The sequence below is a fragment of the Amphiprion ocellaris genome, chromosome 22 (genome assembly GCF_022539595.1).
Source record: "Amphiprion ocellaris isolate individual 3 ecotype Okinawa chromosome 22, ASM2253959v1, whole genome shotgun sequence".
In the NCBI taxonomy this organism is placed as follows: Eukaryota; Metazoa; Chordata; class Actinopteri; family Pomacentridae; genus Amphiprion; species Amphiprion ocellaris.
Genome location: NC_072787.1, coordinates 15,493,718 through 15,509,728, shown reverse-complemented (window position 1 = coordinate 15,509,728; position 16,011 = coordinate 15,493,718). Strand labels below are relative to the sequence as shown.

The following is a 16,011-nucleotide window of genomic DNA, read 5'->3' as shown; positions in this document are numbered from 1 at the left end:
GGAATTAATAAGACAAAATGATGGGCTTCTTTTGTGTAAGCAGCATCTTTAACACACCGACAAACTGGACAGAGTCAGTATTTTAACACTTTTGTCATGCCCTTTCCAAATTGCAGGCACTGAGTTTCAACATGCAACAAACAAAACAGATACATTATGAAAGACACATGAGGCACAAAAACATAAAACTTGACAGTACATTCACAGGCAGGACAACACAAGAAAAAATAAAGTGTTCTTTGAGATTTCAGGACGGTTTGGGTATGCTCTGAACATGCAGAGAGAGAAAAAAGGATGAGGAAGCAAAGCCTCATTTCCTGAAAAAGGCGTTGCGGGTGATGCTGTACAACAAATGATAAGGCTTTCGTTTTGGGGGTTCGGCCAGTGTAAAGACCTGCTGCTGAGGCACGCTGGTGGGAATGGTGATGTGGCGCTGGTGAAGTGGGTGAAGGTTTTGGTGCAGGTTTTGGTGGTGTGGTGGGACAGAACCAGAGTAACCAAGTTCTACAAGTTGAAAAGCAACACAAAAGTCAAACTTGCAAATGAGTTTTCAAAGCAAATTAAAGCTAAAATGAATTAAATACAGAGCAGCTTAATAATATTAGGTAAAGTATTTTCCTTACTTTTGATTTTCCCCTGTTTAGCTCTTCTGGCGTTAATGATGGCCTGTTTTCTTTGCTCTTCACTGATATCCATTCCTGCCAAGAGACACACACAGATGCACCTTCAGGTCAAAATATTTAGTACCACCCACCTTTTTCAGACAGTTTTTTTTACCCAGTTCACCTTTTACTTGACATCTATCCACAGTGGCTGTTTGTGTTCTGACTGAAAGGAATTCAGCTGGACTCACCCATCTCTTGGTCCTCCTTCACTCTGTGCCTCTCCTTGGCAAAGGCTTGTAACCACCTCTGCTTGTCCTCGGCCTTCCTGCAGCACAGCATGCACACAAATTCCAGAGTGGAGGCGTTGCGCAGACGCAGAGCGTTCTTCAGGGTCAGGCCCAGGTCTGGGTCCCGCCCGTCAAGCACGTCCAGCACCTCGGTCTGGTCCATATCCAGTCGTCCACGGTAGTGGAGCAAGTCTCTCCGCAGGACGTCTTTTTTACAGTAGACCAGCTGGTGGTCAAACAGGAAGAACCTGCGCTGCTGCATTTTGCCTTGTCGAACAGTTCGAGTCATCTCACCAGAGTGGATCAGCTCTGAGCTGCGCTCCAACACATCAGGTCCCTATTTGAGTTAGAACATTTATGCAACAGACATAAAAATTGTTAACATACGATACTGAAATAAAAATGAGAATTAAACCCGATACACTTATTTGTAGTTGTCCTCACCTCCCAGTGCAAAATGGCGACCTGCCAATGAGCAATGGTGTCGATACTCTCTAGCCGTCTCTTCCTCTCATTTATCAGACTGGCCACATTCTTCATAGCCTCGTATGCTTTGCTCACTCCACTGTGGTCACTGCAATAAATTAGTAATGCATCAGTGAGCACAGACATAAACTGAAGGACATTTCCATTTACAGTAACACAGTGCCTCAATCTCAATTATGGAAAAATAAGTAATCAAACCACTGTGGCCACCACAGGATATTTAAGGTGAAATGTGTTTAAAAATTATTCAGATCCCTGTCACTTCACATAAAGTAATGAATGAACAGAACAGTGATGGTTATTCAAGTGATTCATAGCAGCTGATTCTAGGCTCTAAACAAAAGCTTTCTTTGCAATGTGCAGTCAAAGCTTGGTAACTGAGCAGCACTGACTCAAGCTATCTTCAAAATACAATGTACAAAAGATGTAGTTGTTGTAGAACTGAATGCTTCAATAACAAATGACAGTGTGAACAGTAAAGATGGCTGACATAATATAGAATGTATGTGGGGAGGCTGAAATGAGGTGAAAATACTGACAAGATGATGTTCCAAATATACAATTATTGTAGTAGTAATAATAATACTTAAATAATACTTAAATGCTTAGGAGTACCTGTGGTCTTTGGGTGTGTACTTGAGAAGTTCCCCCAGCTGCAGGGGGTATTTACAGATCTTCTGGACAGGTGTGAGTAAGAAACCAGCTATGGAAATGTCAATCATCTGCTGGAGGAGGCGGCAGGCCTCAAAGAAATGCTTGTATTTCCCCAACTTCATTAGGCGGTGCAGCTCAGCACAGGCTGCTGGATGAGTGTTACAGTACTCTGAGTAGATAGAGAAGCCCTCCCCCTTCAGAGAAAACAGAGACACAATCAGTGATCATTCAAACCTACTGAGCCATAGACAGTGAATCTGGGGAATAACGGTGATTAAGGAAATTGCTGAGGATGTCGATGGCCACAACCTGCAAGAGAAAGCAGGAGCCTATTTCACTGAGATGTGGTTGATCTTTGTTGTACTTCTTCTCCAGATCTCGCAGGAACTGCCTCTGAAACCTGTAGATTTCTTCTATGTTGCTGAAGATAGTTTTCAGCTGCAGCTCGGTGAACATGTCGGGGTGTTTGCGGCACTGACGGATGTAACCCTGAAGCACACACAAAACCAGAATATTTACACAGAGGACATGAACGGTTTAAATACTGGCCAACAGGTGGTGCTGCACAGTAGAGATAAACATTTTAGGAAAATATTTGACTTTTTAATCTTTTAATGTAATTTATTGAAAACAAGGTTGTTGCTAATATTTGACATTTATTTTAATTAGGTCCTGCTTAAGAACTCTAACTCAACTCTAAATTAAATAAAGTACAAATATGACAAAGAAGCTGTGGCCCCAGACCTAAATAGATTATTCAACTGAGGCTCATACCTCACAGATGTCTTTTAGGTGTTTGATGTAAATACGTTCAGTATTCATGATTTCCTGAACCACATTGGTTCTCATCTGCTCCTTGTGCTGAGTGCTGTGTGTCTCCCTGGGATCTGGATCTCCTTGATCTGCTACACTCTCCACACTTTCAGCGCTCGAGTCCTCCTGGTTCACACGCACCTGAAACACATCCACCGCAAACACAACAGGATCTCTTGAGCAGCATTCAAATCACGAGTGGTCTGTCTGAATCAAATTTTAAGTCAGGATCAGTTTTACAAAACATATTTGGACAAATAATTTAATTTTCCTAGCTGCAAATTTATGAAACAAATATGGTGCTTGACACGATTTTGGCATTTGATGAAATTAAACACAATTTTGAATCTCATAATCAAAAGGAACACAATTACAAAAAGAACAATAACTACTTAAACAACAGAAGACTCGACAACAACACACTAGTTGTTTGATTAGTTATTGTAAGTTAGATCTACTCCACATTTCTATGCCAACATGTGCAAGTTTAACCTGCTCTTGTTTGACAACATTTGTTCAACTATAAGCAATTACACAGCAGACGCCCATCTGTCAATCAAATAACCTCACCATGGTTACCACTGCCTCCCTAATTAAGACTAAACTGTCAGTCAGATGTAGTCACCACAGAAACCAGCTGAAGGTCTGTGGCTTGAACTCTCAGAGGGCTGCTAAGGCTTGTTTGGAGCTAAGCCAGTTTGTGAGTCTTTTCTGTGCTGCTGAAGAGCAAACATGCATCAGGCACACAGGTCAGGAAGTCCACTTACCCTCACAAAGCTGGAGGGAAACCAGGCCTCCCTGTCAGCTACAATGCCCCACCACCAGTCCTTATTTGAGGCGTCCAGAACACGGATAACATCTCCAGCCTTGAAGGCCAGCTCTTGCTCCTCCATGGTCACATGGTCCCACAGAGCCTCAGCATACACCGTGTGGCCTGAGCTGATCCACTGCGCAGCACACACACAGATAAGATAAAGATACAATTACAAGGAGGCTAAGCCCATGTCTAACATGTAAGATTATGTCTAGACTTGTGGACACTGCAGTGGTTGTCTGTTCTGCTGAAATGTGGCCAAACATCTTGGAAACACTTGCATAAAAACATTTTCACATGGCTTTTCACGAGGGAGATGCGCAACAAGATAAATGTTGCATCATAAATTGGAAGCACAATCCCTTCAGAAGATGCTTGTAAATGTCGCAACGTGACAAAGTTTCCCCCCTCAGCCTCACCTCATTGAGAACTGAGAGCTCCACCCCTGGCTGGAGGTAGGGCGTGACATCTGTGAGTTCATCAAAGCTGCCCTCCTCCTCCTCACTCACGCTGTCATCAAGTATGGCCGAACACTCAGACACACCATCTGTAACAAGTATACAGAGATTATAGAACTGCATGGAGCTGAACACTCTGAGATAATGTGATAAACAAGCTCCAGATGCAGACACACCGACATCTGGCTTCATATCAACAATTTTCCTCCACATATTTATTGACATTCCTCAACTCAAGTTTTCCCACAGCATAAAAAATTATGAAATCTTGTCACCCACAAACAACCCTCGGGTTCTCACCGCTGAGCACTCTGTGGAGTTTGCGCCGCCCCACACGGTCTAGTCCGATGGGGGTGCTCTGGGAGAGGGTGGAGGGACGAAACCTGGCAGACACTCCTCTGTAGGGGGGAACTTGGTGGGAGGGAATTGGTGGTCGCGACAAAGGCTGCAGAGAACAAGAGAAAAACATCCTGGGAGTTAGGAAGAGCTCACTTTCTATTGCTTTCACCACCTACCTGATGGATTACTCTAATGCAGGAATAACAGAACCTGCAACATCTTAACAGTACCATACACAGCCAAGACTGTGATCAACTACTTTGGGCTGTTTATCTATTTTAAGGTCATTTTTGGGTATTTTAGATGACATTACAGACAGCAAAGAGCAAAAAATTATTCAAAAATGAGGTATACATGAAACTATGACATTTCTGTTGCAATATAGATACATATACCGGATATAATATATATTAGATACTAGTATACACAATCATCATGTCTCTTTACAGCAGGAAAATTTGATTTTTTGGAGGCATAAGGAAATCTTTTTATAACATTTTCTTTTAATAAGATTTAAAGATTAGTTTTAAGGAGATATATGGTTAAATACAGGTTTGTTAAAAGTTACAATATATCCAATCTAACCAGGAATTATATTGTTTACATTTCTTCATTGGCAAGCAGATCTTCCTGCATCAACACTTAATTCAGCACTTCACTGCTGCAGTAACATACCAAGTTTCCAGTTTAAAATGAAAAATTCTATAGCCAAGATTCAAACGTTTGATATAATAGATCTAGTAGGTAAACGCTCACAGAAGGAAGGCGGTCTTCCTTCAGCTCAGCATTGGGAGGGAACAGATCCACAGCTCCTGCCACTGACATGGGCCGCTGCCTCCTGCTCTGAACGTCACCATTCATGCTGCAGTTTTCAGGGCTTTCCTCATTCCCATCGTTACCACTGCAGCCTTTAAGCAGCAGTGAATTTGCTGTCCTGTCCTCAGAATGCAGCTCTGCAACTTCCTCTGGGATTGAATGCTTCCTGGAAAGCAGCTGCCCGTAGTCAGAAATGGGACGGGGTCTTGGACGCCCACTTCTTCGTCTCGGCTTGACGGAGGATGTTTCTGTGGAAGCCGCATCTGTGGGTGATATAGGGGACTCTGGGTGGGATGCTGGGGAGGTGGGAGGTGTGCTGCTGGTTGTCGGAGAGTCTTCCTCTGCTTGGAGAAGTGCTTCTCGTACTTGCTGGTCTGATGTCACCTAGGGATCAAAGGAAAAAGTTCAACCCTTAACAAGGGCAATGATATCAACTTTCCCCTGTTCAATAACCTACTCCATACAGAGATGTAGAACATCATGTCTGCTGCAAGAACATCTGTTAATAAGAAACAGCAAAAATGGCACTACAAGTCATAAAAAGTGACACATAGAAACTACTGACTTGGTTGAATCTGAGTGTGAAAGCATAGGAATCAGTGCAAAACTATTTCCACAAACTTTATCAGGATTCTCAGGAGAAACTTGATTAGCATGTGAAAGGATTCTTGTTCACACAGTCACTGACTCCACATATTGAACACTATCAACCCCTGTGCTTATCAAGTTCAAACAAGAACTGCAACAGAAAATGCACAAATATTCCATAATTAAATGTTATCAAACTGTCTGCATGTCAACAAGTATTGTATACACAACTGTGAAATGTTGGCTAATGGTTACTCATTTGAAAATTACTGCTCTAAGTGTTTTAGTCATACAGCAAAACCAAACCTCACCTCTTGCTTTTCTCGATCTGGGTCCGGTCCCCGGCATATACACTGGAAAGGAATACAGTGCACTAGTACCATTGTGAAGCCCACCCAAACACAGAGCCAGGCCTGTGGTTCCAAGGCCAAGTCTCTAAATCTTTTTGAGGCCAGTAAAAGTCACTTGATTTCTAAAGTAAACAAATCCGTTTTTCCAGGTGATCTTGAGAGAGAAAATCCCACTTTTAGACCAAAGCACATTTTACTAAAGTTATATGTTTATGGCTCTCTACATGGGTTGCTGTAGCTGTCCCAGGCCCAGTGTTCATGGTGCTGGACTTTGATCCACTGGGCTCCATCTAGAGTGAAGGGGGAGCGAGGGCTGTACTCAGGCATAGCCGGCTACCCTCCCACAGCAACAGGACTATAGAGCTGTTTTGCGCAAGGGCCACTAATCATAAACAAGGCCTAATCATTAACTCTCTCTACTCCTTCAGTGTGCCTGGTGGCACTAAACAGCCGGTTTCAGCATGTGACTCTGCTACAGCAGAAGTCAGAAATCAAACACAGCTGACAGCAACAGGAGGGTAAATCAAAGTTTTGACAGGACCATTATTTAACTGACACACAAAGGGACTTGGAAATACATATTCTCATTTTTTTTAGCATACATGCACCGTACTGACAACTGTCACGTCGACATAACAACTTATCTTAATAGGCCCGAATCATGCCAGACTCAAAGATCACTTCAAACTGAAAGGAGTGATATTTCATATTTTCAAAGACAAGGGTCAATGCCAGTCAACTGGATAACTGGCATCTATTAATGATCATGCTGCTCTGTATGATAAGAGACACAATCTTTCCTGTCAATCTGTCCTTCCTCGTGATCTTAATGATTTCTAATCATACGCTTCTCTATTTTTTGATAAAGGGTGCTGCTGGTGTGATAGTGTGAAACATGTGGCACTTAGTTTTCCTTTAGCAGCAGCACCTTTAACCCATTTGTAAGCAGTGAGATGCTCTGTAATAAAACAGGTCAGCTGCATAAAAACAGCATACTAGCATGATGTCATTTTTATCTGGTGGTGTATCAGAATATCTCATGTGTCAATGAGCAAAGAAAATGAGACACACTAACAGTTACTGCAAAATGAAAAATACCCATATAGTCTAGGTGCGAAGAGAACTGATTATTTCACATCAAACTCAGCTTTATGCATGATTTGCCATCTTACCTCGTTTGGTAATGAGTTTCCTTCAGTCTGTTCTTGCTGTTGTGAAGGTTCTGTTTGGCTGAGTGTGGATGATTCCCATTCAACCATCTGTTTAAAACCACTTGTCGTGGCTCCAGCGTGCGACTCATAATGAGCAGAGACACCAGGTGAAATCTGCTCTGTTGTCTCTGGGGGCTCTGAGGTAGGAGGGCTGGTAATAACCTGACTCGGCTGTGGGATGACATCGTGTTCAGGCTGGTGATGAATCAGAAGAGTGTGTTCGACAGACATGACCTGTGCTATGACAGGCATTGGACGGCGCTGCCGCTCATTGGTTTGTAGGCAAGGCACACGGCGGGAGTAGTCGTCATGGAGACGGCTCAAGGGTGACATAGGAGATGGAGAGGTAGGGCTGGGGGAGGGACTTCGCCTGCGTCGGACACTTAGGTCAGTCATACTGCCAACTAGCTTCAGCATCGGTCCTTTGGTCTTCACGGGGCTCTTCCCACGGCTAATAGCATGTCCTCGGAGGTCCACTGAGGAGGCACTGGCAGCCCTTTGGATGTTTGATTCCCCATTTGATGTGCTAGTCCTCTGGGGGTCTTCCTGTGTTGAAGGAGGGCCTGGAGACGGGGCTTTGCGTCTAAAAGGTGCCTTAAATATATGAAGGTTGTCTGCACTTTTGCTCAGTCTGCTCAGCACTTTCACATTTGTGTTTCCATTCACATTCTCCGTTTGGACATTTACGTCAGATGTCCGATCTGGTTTCTGTGTGGTACCTGCAGTTTCATTTGAGTTTCTTCCTACTTGCCTCCCGTTCCCAATGTCAAGTAAAGAGATGCGTCCTGCTCCATACGCTCTCCTGATACTCCTGGAGAATCGTGAGCTGCGAGTGAGACCATCTCCTTCATTTTCGTCATCATCATAGTCCTCAGTATCTGAACCATATTGGCTCATCGCAGCTAACTTTTGCTCTGTAAAATTTCCATTAGACACACTATATCCCTCTGCAATATTTAAATGATTTGCTGTATCAGCTAGATGTGGTTCAGCATTGTTCACAACTGTGCCATTAGCCATTTCCTGATAAGATAAAGGTTCATGTTCTCCATCGTGACTTGCTGCCCCTCTACTCTGAATGCCCTGAAGCACAGATGACCGTAGCTTTTTGAAGGAGTCCACAACTCCCAACCCTGGAAGTCCTGCCCATGACTGGGGGCCACCGTTGCCGTCGTTGCTGTGGGCCAAGGCTGGACTGTCAGTGGTTGGGCTGTGAGCAGGGATGGGGCCCTTCTTTGAGTTAGAAAAAAGCCTCATAATTCTTGAGGAGTAGGGTTTTCCTTCAGGAGGACCAATAACAGGGTTGGACCAGGCGGAGGAGTTAATGCCGTTCAATCTGCTCTCTTCGGAGTGAGGCCCAGTACTCATCGGCTGAACCTGGGAACCACATCCAGACAGCAGATAAGGGACTGAATTTCTGTCAGCGAGGGTCTGGCTTGGATATATATCACTGAGGGGTCTGCTGCGGAGAACTGGGTCAGCTTTTGAGTTGTGGAGGCACGGGAGAGGGTCTTCACTTGTAGATAAGACCCTGTCCGTTTGTTTTGCCTGCAAAACAAACAGAGCTCAAATTAATGACATTTGCATGTTTCATTATAGAAGAATTGCTGGTCCTATTCAAAGGCTGCCATGAAGAATTTACTAACTGATCAAATTAAAGCAGATCAGGCTGCTTCAAATACCAAGCATACTCAAAATAGAAAATAACTGTGACAGTAATTATTTTTAAAGAAGCATTTGAAAAACAACTGCTGAGAAGAACATTAGTATGAAAAAGGAAAAGTATTCTTAAGAGAACAGGAGCTTGAAAATCAACTATTGTGTGATTAGAGTACATTTTCCTCTGTGCTTGAGTGTAAGAAATGAGGAAGAGGAGTGAAGACACAGATAAACAGAGAGACGAGTGTCCCTCAGTATGCGTCCAGAGGAGTAAGACATTTTGCTGAGAACACTATGTGTATTTGTCCCTGGTGCTGTATTTCAACGTCCAAGGAGAGCTGAGGCCCAGGCTGGGGTGGTGCTGGTGGTGGTGCAAGTTCAGCTTTATGTGTGTGTGATTCAGGGCTAATGCAGCTGAGGCTTTGAAGTGGGGCTTTGTGAGCGTGACTAAGCAATGAAGTTGCTAATCCATTGTGATTAATGCAATAAATTGCCCAGTTTTTCCCCAGATTACATTTAAGATGAGGTGATGGTGAGGAGGAGGGTTGTGTGGTCTTAAAATCAGTGACACTTTTGCACTTACAGCACATCATAGTCGCTCTATAGTTGACAACTGACTGATTTCAATATTCTAAAACAATAAAGATTTTCCCATTTTCTTTTAATGTATCCAAAAAAGGAATAAAGAAGTATTTGGTTCCTTGACTGTGGTTAAAGTAACGATATCAACCTGTGACAATACCCCACTATAAGTAAAAGTTCTGCATTCAAAATCTTACTTAAGTAAAAGTACGTGAGCACAATCAGCACAATTTACTTAAATAGTAAAAGTAAAAGTAATTATTCTGCAGAAAAATGTTCCCAGTCAGTGTTTTACTATTACATGCATTTCAGTGCTGTACATGTTTAAGGTTGAGCGTAGTTTAACTTCATATACTGTTGAGTGTTTTAATCAACAAAGCATCATACTAGTAACTAAACCTGTCAGAGTTGTAGAAAGGCTAATATTTGTCTTAGAGATATAGTGGAGTAGAAGTACAAAGTAGCACAAAATAGAAATAGTTTCTCCAGGAACATTCTGCATTAACATACATGCACATTTTCCTCCATAATGTCCCTTGATCAAGAGATGACAGATTAGTTCAGCCAAGTCTGTCATTTTTTCTCATAATATCAATGTCCTAGTGTGACACCAGGCAAGGATTAATTACAGTCAAAAGGGAAATTTTTGGATGTTATCATTATATTCAAAGTGATACTTTACTTCAGCACCCAGATTTACAAGCATATTTTAAACATATAGGTCGTTAATAAAAATATGCTGGCATTAGCAAACATAAGGACATATTATATCAAGTATTGTACTGTGTTTGTTATTGCATTCATTATTTAATCATAATATTCCTCCCATGAAAGATATATTTTAAATCATTGAACACGGTATCATTGTCATTTATCATATGTTTATATACCAGCATCCAGTTATGCATTCATAGTTGTTCAAAAGAAATGCTTACAGCTACCTTACAGTGTGTTATTGCTTATATGATGATTATTTAATGTTTTTTGCAGGAAAACTATCTTTAGAATATTGTCAGTACAGCTTAAGTATAAAATTTTGTCTGTATCACTCATTTCTAACAGACTGAAGGCATTCTATTTAAGGTCTGGAGGAAGCAGTGCCTCAAATTTTCACTGTGTGCACATGTAGGGAGTTGCAGGGATCCTGGAACGCTCCCATACTTCCCGCCCCCATGCATGTTCAGCAGCAGATGAGCTTTCTCAGTCAACCTCTCTGTGGAATCTGCTGTCACTTCAACCAGCTTGCTCCATCACACTGAACACTTATGTAAACACAGAGCCACCGCTGCCAAGCACCACTGCTGACAGACAGTAAACACCCCTCGTGAACAATGTGCTGCTTTCAAAACTATGCTGAATTGTCTTCTTGTACTTTCTCCTCCACTGCCACGCAGGAATCACATTGTGCAACTGGAAAAATATGACAGGATCAATTATTCCATCTGCTTTCCAAGACAGAAAGATAGGAGATAGGGAGAGAATGTCTTCAGATCAGGTAGCTTGTTTTTGTTTTGAATGCTCAAGTTGTGCCATCAGCCGTTCTACCAGTCCTTCGGTACCCGTGTGCCTTCTCCCTGCAGAAGGCGCCAACTGTCACAGGCCATTTGGCGTCTGCTAATTCTTGGCAGCGCCGGTAGTTAGCACCAAGCTGACAAGGTGGCCATGATTTTACAAGAAGACAACATAGACTTTAAACACCAACGATGCATCTGCAATATGATTCTATATTCCAGTAACTCTACAGGTTGTTAGACTGTGATTTTAAACTAAAGCCTTTAAGATGACGATGACATCATTAAACTTGCACTTATTTATTAATGCATTTTTATTCCACATTGATTGCATCAATCTCAATGATGATGTTAGCTTTGATGTGGATGATAAACACACTGAAACAGTTGCAATGCTAAGACTGCTGGAGGATTATACTTACTCTTTCTGCAGTTTCTCTAATTATGAAAAACAATTCTTCCCTTAAGAGATTAACATTAAAAGGATTGCTTTGTGGTGTTGAAACATTAAGTTGATTAATAAATCGGCCAATGAACAGAAAAATAATCAGTAGCTCATCATTAACACAGAATAAATGATCACAAAATGAAGTGAGAAAATTAATGAAAGATCAATAATAAAACTAATCATTAATTGCATGTACTATTTTTTACTTTAAGCACTGTATTCCTATACTACCTACGACATATCCACACTACAAAAAAAGTTCTATGGAACAGTAGAAATAGGAAATCTGAAAGCATCTTTCACTGTTTTTTTTTTAAAAAACTCAAACAAGTCTTTGAATCCTCCACATATTTTTCTTTCCTGAGTTTACCATAAATTTAGAAACAACAAATAATACACTTTCAACAAACTATGCAGATTGCAACATCCAGAGAAATATTACTTACGAATACGTTAATATCACAGCCTGCTGTCTGTGAATGTAGATCAGTTTTGCGATGTTAAGCTGTCATATTTGCTTTGCCTGCATACCAGAATCACTGCTTCTCTCCAGCTTCCTATTGCTAATCTGTGGATGGGAGCAGCACACTGGGGCCCTGGTCCAGAGTTAATTAAGAGCTCAGGGAGGAGTCCCCCCCACACACACATGGCAGCCAGCTGGAGCCAGCTTCAGATTAGACTCCCATAGACAAGGATGAACACCCATCCAGATACATAAACATGTATACAACTGCCAAAAGCAAAAATGCACTCCAAAAACACATGTGCAATTAGTGCAGGCATCCTTTCACATAGTCCTGCATCCACAGGTATGTGTATGCATGTGCACTCAGCATGTGTGCACAGAGCACGGAAGAAAGCATTTAAATGTTTGTCTCCCTTCCTCTTTGGCTCAAAAACCAAGGCAGGCAGTTATGTAAGGAGTCATAAATGCATAGCATTAAGGGAACTTCTGCCCGCAGTCGCTCTGCCCACAGTTCACCTCTGCAGAGGTATGTCCTGCCTGAAAGCAAGGATAAAACTCATTAGGACAAAATGAACTGAGCACTAAATTGAAAGACCACCAGACAGACAGTATCAAGAGAAAGTTAGATTTTTCATTTTCGTTCTCTGGCTTAACTTTCAGACAGACACAAGCAGCCTGGAGCAACACTACCATTCCTCTGTAAGCTGTCACTTTAAAAGGCTCCTGTTTGTCTTAATGAATGAAAGCTGTGAGGAAGACAATCCTCTCTAGGATGTCCTAACACAACACCGCACAGTGTTTTAAGGAACAGATTGGCTGATTAACTAAATCAGTGAGTGTAAATAGGGTTTTGTGAAACTTAAGCTGAACATATGTTAAGTACAGGAGAAATGTTCACTGTATTTTCTCTTGCAGGTGCATGAGTTCACACTTGTGGTTACTTCTCACAAGCTTAAGCAACAACACTCAGTTCTAATGTATGAATCCATGTTGAAATAGTTTTCGTCTTGATGCTTTTTAGCCAACCTTGCATCCTATCTTCACACATAGGTGAAAAGTGTGAGCAGGCAGACTCTGAAGGAAACGTGAGTGAACAGTGTGTGGACGTGGGACTGTGCATAGCCTATTCCTCTTGTATTCCAGTAATAATCTGATTAGTGGAGCTTTACCAGTCTGTGTTCAGGACTGGTTTCATCTACACATGATAGCCTAATCGGGGAGATCACTAGGCTATTCAGATATGACTGAGTGACACTCAAAGCTTGAAAACAGCCCATGCGGACTTAACAGCGAGAAGTAACTGGGTCTGCAGGTACTCGGTAATCTGTATTATCTCCACACTGGTTTGGACACAATGTGATATGATTTCAAAATAAAAGGACAATATGTCTTATGTGGATCCGGTGAGCACATAAGGTACGAGTTCACTTTCCTGGTTAAAGTCTCATATTAGTCCATGACCCAGTTCCTCATTTTTGATGTGGCGGAAAGAAGGAGAACAGCAGACACCACGCCTCTTTCTACAGAGCGTGGGAAGTACAGGTAGAGGCCAAAGCAGGGAGTGTCACCACTCTCACACAGGCAGCCACTGACTCACCTGATCTACTGAGGACTGTCATAGAGACAGATGACCAGAAATCTAATACCACAGAGTGTACAGGGCTTAGTGAGGACAAAACACCACTGAGCCCCAATGTCAACAGCCTCCAGTGTGACCTGACAGCGATGCCACCACAACCAAAAGAATGCCCATCAGCATTCAAAAACCATAAAAACAGAAAGTTAGTAAAGAGAAAGGAGGAGGAAGGAGACTACTGTAGAATAAGTTCACAAACCACTTAAAGTTATGTTTTATTTTGTATCAATTCTGCTGCAGAATTACTGTTGAGCCTGGAAGAGCAAGTGACAAAGTGTACAATTATATTGCAGTCATTTATGCCTGCTGTAAAATAATATAGTTTTGGGACATCGTAAATCAGAGGACTCTGACCTGCACAATACTGTTTAACACTCCAACTGAGACGCCAGATTTTAGCTCTAGCACAAAAGTCTATGTGAGAAGCCATGAAAGCAAGTCTAATCAATTGGAAGTAAACTCCTACAAGAAGTGTAGCTCAGTTAGTACCTGCTGAGACTGAAGCAGTCTAAGAACAAGCAGCTACGAAAGGAGATTATATTGACTAGTTTTCTAAGCTCTTGAAGAACTCGGCCAAACTGCTTATTTATTTCTGCATTAATTAACTTTCTTTGGCCTTAAAGCTCTTTGTAGTTGCTCGCCCTCTACCCCCCTCCTTCATCAACTCCCTGCACAGCCTGGCATCTCCCACATCACTATAACAACCACGACTGTAATGCACCACAATAACCCCCCCTAGTCCCACTTCAAACAAGAACACAAGAGGGGAAAATCACTGCAACTGTAAGGCGACCCTCTGCTAAGATAAATAATTTAAATGAATGAGGTTCCATCACTTATAGGAGCTGCTGTGGTGAATTCAATCAGGGGTGGTTAACAGAAACACCAAAACTTGTGCTCACCCTGCTCATGGTCGCTGATGTTGTCCTCCTGACCTTTTTTTCTCTCACCAACAGAGCAGCTGGTTTGCTATTTATCCATCGCGAAGAGGTTTGTCTGACTCCCAGTGGCTTGCTGCCTCGTACTCCTCTCGCAAAAACATGTCGGGCACAAAAACAGCCCGACAAGTGCGCCTCCTCTGCTAACTAGTTACCCCGCAACACATTGAGACAAATGGCTGGCTGACTTTCTTAGAGACACTCGGCTAGCAACTGGAGCTAGCTTACGGGGCTCACTGATAAACTTCTAAATTACGCAAGCTCTGCGGTTTCTCATTTCACTTTCTCGAACGGCCAAAACCCGTTGCTAGTCAAGTCGGCGCACACACAAATGCCGAATAATGCAATATCTTCCGACGTGACTCAAGAGACGCTCATAATTTCGCCGTTTATTCCAGTTAAAACAAGTCTTTCTTGGAGGATTGGGCTCGCGAGCATCATTAATGCACTTGTTGCAGTGTTTGAGAGGGGCGGGGCTTATAGAGGTTACGATCGAGGTTACTGGTTGACCGCAGCGTGACCATTCGGCTCTCAGCCAATCAATATCCAGCAAGGGAGGCCCCGTAACCGCAAAAGCCACACCCACCCACAGGGCTCCTCAATGAGAGCAGAAAATAGAAAACACACAATGCTGCGCCTCGCTTCCTGCATGTCTTTGTGGACAAAAAAAGACTAAACCTTCCAGTTGGTGTTGCACTGCGTTCCTCGTGTCATGGCAGTGTTTCATACCAAGACAAATTAATGTCACGGGTATTTCTGCTGCAGGCCCATCCCCAAATACCAGAGCAAGAAACAGGATGACTTATTGACTCCTTTATTGTTGTACAGTAAACAGACGAGAAGATAAAACAATGCAGGCTTAACCTTAGCACAGCTTCACCTACTTAATCAGATCTTTAAACAGTCTGATTTTGACATACATTCCAGTAGAATTAGATATTCAAATACCAGAGGATGAAACAGGATGACTTAGTGGCTTCTTTACTGTAATAGAAGAAATAGCTTAAAAGAAATGCATATTGTGGAATTAAATATTGTACACTTGCATTTCATCTGGTTAACATAATTTTTGAAATTTCAGGCTGATTTGACACACATTTCAGTAGATTTACATGTTTAAATACAACAGTAAAAAAAAAAGATGACTTAGTGACCTCTTTATTAAAATTAAGCAAATAGGCTAGAACAACAATGCAGATTAAACCTTTGCAAACTTCCCACTGGTTAACGTATACTAGCTTGCAGGCTGATTTTGACATCCATTTCAGTCGATTTGCGTGTTCAAATACCAGAGGAAAAAAAAACGGATGACTTCATGACTTGTTTGCAAGTCATGAAGTCATGTATAAT

General features: G+C 42.2%; 1 protein-coding gene across 3 annotated transcripts; it reads right to left on the bottom strand.

Moving 5' to 3' along the window:
* Nucleotides 1-170: 170 nt before the first annotated feature.
* On the bottom strand, nucleotides 171-15,112 carry spata13 (spermatogenesis associated 13). Of its 3 annotated transcripts, none has more exons than XM_035950902.2 (14): nucleotides 14,626-15,112; nucleotides 7,383-8,969; nucleotides 6,172-6,213; nucleotides 5,213-5,656; nucleotides 4,418-4,562; nucleotides 4,079-4,206; nucleotides 3,613-3,792; nucleotides 2,807-2,986; nucleotides 2,342-2,521; nucleotides 1,994-2,226; nucleotides 1,337-1,466; nucleotides 854-1,229; nucleotides 624-698; nucleotides 171-504 (listed from the first exon to the last, which is right to left on the bottom strand). In XM_035950902.2, exons 1-14 carry the CDS (start codon nucleotides 14,632-14,634, stop codon nucleotides 311-313), a joined length of 3,903 nt encoding a protein of 1,300 aa, XP_035806795.2. In that variant the 5' UTR covers nucleotides 14,635-15,112; the 3' UTR covers nucleotides 171-310. The 3 variants fall into 3 exon arrangements, with proteins under 3 accessions (XP_035806795.2, XP_054863008.1, XP_023131906.2); XM_055007033.1 differs by lacking the exon at nucleotides 14,626-15,112 and adding an exon at nucleotides 12,068-12,172; XM_023276138.3 differs by lacking the exon at nucleotides 6,172-6,213.
* Between the last annotated feature and the right edge of the window lie 899 nt (nucleotides 15,113-16,011).

What these genes read in the sequence shown, in the direction of transcription:
- spata13 (XM_035950902.2), bottom strand. An exon ending in AGGAAGACCGCCTTCCTTCT is followed by an intron (nt 4,563 to 5,212) that starts GTGAGCGTTTAC and finishes TGTTCTCTGCAG; the next exon opens with CCTTTGTCGCGACCACCAAT. An exon ending in TCGCCATTTTGCACTGGGAG is followed by an intron (nt 1,230 to 1,336) that starts GTGAGGACAACT and finishes TAACTCAAATAG; the next exon opens with GGACCTGATGTGTTGGAGCG.